We start from the raw sequence: 5,873 nt of genomic DNA, 5'->3' as shown, positions 1-5,873 counted from the left end.
TGCGTGAACCCCGACTTGGCTATCCCTGCCGTCACCAGCTGAGGTAGCACCAGCTGAGGCAGCACCAGCTGTCCCTTTCAGAAGAGGCAATCATCCCTTGAAGGCTTTAAGAACAAAGTAAAGGGAAGGAAGATGTAAAGCTTTCCAGTAATCCGCCAGGCACCCCTCTCCTGCTGCCTTGAGCTAAGAAATCTCTTCTTTGTATTCCCTTTATCGCAATCAGATAGTGACCTGTAGCGCTTTGTCCCTCGGACTGGGGAATGTCTTGAGTCAATTTGCACTTGGGCTGGCAGAGGGGTGTACGTGCTGGCCAGGAGAGCTTCCAGAGCGAAATTCCTCCTTGGTGACTAATGCTGGGTGGGGAATTTCAGAATCGAACCTTTTGTGATTTTTCAAGGTATACACGAGGTTCCTACAGCAGAGAAAGGGATCACTTGTTGACTGTCTAAATCCTTGTTAGTCTTTCTTTGTCTGCCTCTAAAGTGGTGATAGCTTTTGCTTGTGCATTTAAAGGCTTTTTATAATTTGAGTGAATAATCTAAATCCTCTATGAGACACCCCAGGAGCCTTTACTTTTCTGCACACCACCCAGAAAGCAAATCCCCTTCTATCAGGTGTTGCTGTTTGAGCAGTAACGGGTGTGTGTTTCCACACCGGCGTTTTGATAAGCCTCATCACTGCGGTCGCCTTGCGCACAGTGAGATTCAGCTGCGTGAATGCAGAGTGAGGAGGAAAGAGCTCTGACTCCCTACAAGCTGGGAAAGCCCGTGGCTTTGGCTCTGGACGTTCTGCGCTTGCTTGCTCTGCCTGAGCAGTACCAGGGCACGTCTGAACTGTGCTGACTCTGTGCAGAGTCATTCGGGTTTCTAATCCTTCTTTCCTTTTGAAAGTAATTGAAAATTGAGCCCGTTTAACCATACTTCGCTAAGTGACAACTCCTCATGATCCCTCCTCACTGAAGATGTGTGTTTTAAAACGCAGTAGGACTGCCCACAGGGTTTTCTGTGATGCTCCAAAAGCAGAACGTTTCCATGAATCACTACTTGCCCTTTCCTAAATTTCTGACCAATACTTCTTGGCATTTCGATTCCGGTTTGGGTTCCCCACCTCCAAGCTACATCTTAAGGCTACAGTTGTATGTATTCGATATTGATAATTTAGTTTAAAAATAGAATTGTTTAGAGAGACAGTTGGAAGAATTGGTTAGAAGTTTAATGGAGAAGATGGCAAAAAAAGCACCTCAGTTATTTGCTAGAAGCGTCCATACCTGGTCAGGAAAAAAAGATGCTGAGATCATATTTATTGTTTCAGTAAAGTACGTTTTTGGGTATGAAGCCCAGATAAAACATGGAAATAGGTATTGTAAAGTAATTAAAAAAAAAAAAAGGAGGAGGGTGGACAAAAGCTGTTTACAAAGGCATCTGAAGGGTCAAGCTGTGGTTCGAGGTGCTTGGAATGCGGTTGTTCTGAGTTCCCCTATGTCAAGAAAAGGCAGTGACAAAGTGGAAGGGGTTCTGTGAACACCAGGTGATGGAGCGGGTGGGACGGTGTGAGTATTCTCCAGGGTTTTGACAGAACTGGATTTGAATTAGGGCTTCAGAGAATAAAATGTAGAAATAACAGGATAATAGCTGCAAGGAGCTCGTCAGGTTGGAGAGCTGGAGGAGTTTCCTACAGCTGGTGAATCTCTGGCTGTGGACACTCGTCCTTTGCTGGACCTTGTATGCCTGGCATGGACGCTTCCTCTTTCAGCAACTTGTTGCTGCCCTCGTGGTTTTTCTCATGGATTAGCTCACATGAGATCCTTAATATGTTCTGTCTGCCAGAGGAGCTCAAGGCATCTGTGTAAACAGCTTGACCCAGTTGATACTACCCAAGGAAACTTATTAGGGAGTATTTGAAGAGCTGTAGGCCTGGTGTCTTCAGTTAGAAACCCCAAGTGAGCAACCAGGAGGGAACTAAGAGCTTTAACCTGCATTACCAAAGAGGCCACCACCATCTATTTGCAACTTCGTATTTGAAGAGCTGTAGGCCTGGTGTCTTCAGTTAGAAACCCCAAGTGAGCAACCAGGAGGGAACTAATAGCTTTAAGCTGCATTACCAAAGAGGCCACCACTATCTATTTGCAACTTAAGGCATGAGGCTGGCGGGTTTTTTGTTTCTTTGGTTGGGTATTTTTGTTTGTTTGGTTTTTTCCCCAGAATTAGTCTCACTGTGGTAGTGTGCCCGTGTGCAGAAGGCTGGTGTAAGACCCATGTGCTGTGGAAGTGCTGCTTTAAACCTCCTTTGAAACTAGTGCTGATGTTAACTGGTGTGGTGCTGGTTGTCAGCAATGGCACCGGTTTTGCTGCCCAAAGACAGACTTTACTGGGATAAGGTAGCAAAGGCGGGTTACTTGAAAAGACCATGTTAACAAAGCCTGTACCATCAGGGTGCTGCAAGTTGTGTGCTTGCCAGGGATGTGGCAGCACCAGAGCTGCCTGAGAATCAAAATGGTTTGGGGTGAAGGGACCTTCCAAGCTCCCCCAGTGCAACCCCGTGCAGGGAGCAGGGACATCTGTACCCAGAGCAGGGGGCTCAGAGCCCCAAGGGCCAACCTGACCTGCCATGGGGCCAGCGATGGGGCATCTCAGGCAGCCTGGGCCAGTGTCTCATTTTCCTCACAGATAAAAAAATCCTTCCTTCTCTCTAGTCCGAATCTCCCCTTTGAGTTGAACCCATCACCCCCTGTCCGGTCCCCACAGCCCCTGCTGAAAAAACTGCCCCCATCTTTCTGACAGGCCCCTTTAAGCCCTGAAAGGCTGCAAAAAGGTCTCCTTGGAACGGAAGGTTCGATTTGAGCCTTCAGCAGAAGGTGCCATCACCCCCGCAAAGGGGGTGCAGTCAGTGCAGAAGACACTGAGCCAACGGCTGAATCTAGCTGCACCCAGAGGCGTGGCATCGCTGCAGGAGAGGCGACGTGCCGCGGGTGCTCAGTTGCAGCAGTTGTTCGGTTTCAGCTGAGGAGGCTGAGGCTGCTGTTTTCTGGTGAAGATAGCATCTCTCCTCACTGCAGTGGCGAGGAGGGAGACTGCACAAATGTCGTTCGTGTTGCTGTCGGTATAGCCACATGCAGCTGTGAGTCAGTTACGTTTTCCTATGGAATGGTAAACAATCTCTTGTGTTTTCCTGTCAAATTAATTACTTACAGATTGTTACCAGTTTTATTTTGGTTTAACTTCTGCAGAACCGGGATCTGTTCTTCCTGTTTTGCGTAGGTTAAAAACACTTGCTCTGATTCTCAGAAGCAATGGCAAAATGTTCAGGTCACTTTGACCAAGTCTGTCAGAATAGACCATAAAGATGTAAAATATTCAAAGTATGTAGCTGTTACGTTTGTCATTCACTAATGGTTTAAGATGGTAATTCCGTCTGACCCAAACTTTGACATTCGGGGTTGCTTAGCAGAATAACAAGATGATTAAATAACACTGATAAGCTCTTTCTAGCTTTATGAACTTATTTCTTAGCTCTTCATAGCGTGAAAAAAAAATCAATATATGCCTCTGATGCATGCCGTCAAGAGGGGCGGCTTGGGAGAGAAGTGGTTAGTTTGGGCTGGAGATTTTGGGGTTGTGTCACACATTTCTGTGACCTAGGTTAGCATCCATGCCCTTCCCCTGCCCAGGTGGCCAGTCATTGCCTGATGTCGTTAGCCGGTAACTGGGCAATAACAGTAATATCTGGCTAATGAGGTAATCACTAGCTGGGGGACTAGGACAGCCAGGAGCCCCTCGCAGAGAGGAGTCTTCCTCCAAGCTTTGAACCGAAGGCATTTTTACCTCCAGCAAGAGCGAGGGTAGAGCTCTTGGCACAGGGGGCACAGCCCTGCACAGCCTCTTCCTGCTGGGCTAGGACCTACCCACGTGTCGGGCACAGAGCGGGGTGTCAGAGCTGGGGTAGCAGTGGGAGTGAAGAATGTAAAGTCACTGGAAGGGTCACGGGACGGTCCATCCGTTTCTCCGGTGTGCTGCCCTGCATCACTGCGCTCCCTTTGGCTGACGATGGTGACCGTACCAGGTTGTGGGTTTGTTTGAAGAATGTAAAGTCGCTGGAAGGGTCACGGGACGGTCCATCCGTTTCTCCGGTGTGCTGCCCTGCATCACTGCGCTCCCTTTGGCTGACGATGGTGACCGTACCAGGTTGTGGGTTTGTTGCCCCTGCTGTAATACCTACTTTACAACATCAAAGCTGTACGTTACAGCTACCTAACGTCCAGGCCTCTGAGTGCTGTGTCAAAAAGGTAATGCTAAAACAGGGGGTTAGTGGAGAGCCAGCAAAGGGCGTTGTGGGAGCCGGCTTCTGATGCAGGAAACCCATATGTGCACCAGATGACTCTGCATCCTCTCCGCAGTGGTCCAGATCCTGTTTTCTGCAAGACCAGTGCCAACGCTCCGTTGAGTTCAGGTGGGAACAGAGTCAGCACCTTTGATACGTTCTGGCCGAGAAGGATTGTGTGAAACAAAAGCGTATCCCTGTGCTTTGTGTCCGTGACGGAAATGTCTGCTGGCATTTCCACTAGGCAGCATCTCCTTTTCTTTCTTGTAGTGAACCAGAGCAGCAAGAGATGTGGCTGCTCCGTGTGTCTGTGGGAGGGATCCCCAGTGCGGCCCTTCTGCGCTTCGTCTCTGCAAAGCCCGTGCTGCGTGGTTGAGCTCATGGAGAAAGCTGAGATGTTAGGGGAGCCTGTCCACCCCGTATGGCTGGTGGGTGGATAGTCTTACAGGCAGGAAACGGCCTGAGGGTGTGAATTCACCTGGAGAGGAGTATTGGGAGGGAAAGCCTGGTAATTGGTGCCATCCTCGTAAGCTTGGTAGGACTGAGCGTGTACTGGCGTCTGCAGAGCTCAGAGTGGGGACGAGGTATGTTTACAGCAGAACATGTGAAAGCTTTCACTGCTTCTTCCCTGCAGGCAGAAATAAAGGACTTCTGTGTCCAGAACTGTCAAACAAGCACAGAAGAGGCTTTTAAACGTGGTTTGCAAAAGGTTAACTGTGCCGAGAACTGTTCTTCTGGAGGGGGAGAGGGTGAAACTGTGCCAGTGAAGTTCTCAGCCTCTCTGGTTTCGACCCACCAGGTTCGCAACCAGCACTGGAGTCTGATCATGGAGAGCGTGGTCCCGTCGGACAAAGGAAATTACACATGCATAGTGGAAAACCAGTATGGCTCCATCAACCACACGTACCATCTCGATGTAGTTGGTGAGTAAATCTCTGCCACACGTAAGGCGAGGGGTTTTGTTTTTATTAAAAAGTTTAGAGCTAGGCTGGTACATTTTATATTAGTTTTGATTTCAGAGTAGTCCAAAGGTAAGGTTTCGCTATCTAACCAATTGCTACATCACGTTATATATTTGTCTGTCTCACTCGTGTCCGTTGGACTAACCTGCCTGTGGCTAGGCAAAGGTGTGATACCTGTGTGGGCAAGCGGGTTCTTGTTGCTGGGATACACCTACAAGCTCACCGTGATAACCAGTTGAGAAATACTAATGAAATTTTAATCATTAGCATTACAATTCAATTATTGCTTTTATAATTGTACTCACACAGATTTTAATAACTGCAGTCATGAAAACTGTCAAGTGATCCTTTAGATGGCTGTTATTAGAGCTGACAAGATTTTTTCTGTAATGAGAAGCTAGATACTGACTTTGAAGCCAGTGCAGATCTGGAGCTCCAGGAAAGGTACTTGGCATCCTCGGCAGGTTAGCAGAGATCTGAGCGTAGCCTGTTGGGTGGGCTCTGAAACACAGATGACAAAACCTGTGAAGAAGTGTTTTACCTGAGGACAGACTGTGAAAAGCTGTGTGAATTCTTAGAGTAGCAAAGCTGTGG

At 48.2% G+C, this 5,873-nt stretch overlaps 1 protein-coding gene across 1 annotated transcript in view; it reads left to right on the top strand.

Annotated features, from left to right (window-relative positions):
- FGFR2 (fibroblast growth factor receptor 2) overlaps window positions 1–5,873 on the top strand; it is an 81,215-nt gene that overhangs the window by 26,802 nt on the left and 48,540 nt on the right. The window contains 1 exon segment of the mRNA XM_010145076.1: window positions 5,117–5,240. Within this exon segment, the coding sequence (XP_010143378.1) occupies window positions 5,117–5,240 (124 nt within the window).

The sequence above is a fragment of the Buceros rhinoceros genome, unplaced genomic scaffold, assembly GCF_000710305.1.
Source record: "Buceros rhinoceros silvestris isolate BGI_N320 unplaced genomic scaffold, ASM71030v1 scaffold19941, whole genome shotgun sequence".
Taxonomy (NCBI): Eukaryota; Metazoa; Chordata; class Aves; order Bucerotiformes; family Bucerotidae; genus Buceros; species Buceros rhinoceros.
Note: the sequence above shows the minus strand (reverse complement) of the source record. Positions and strands in the feature narration are given on the sequence as shown.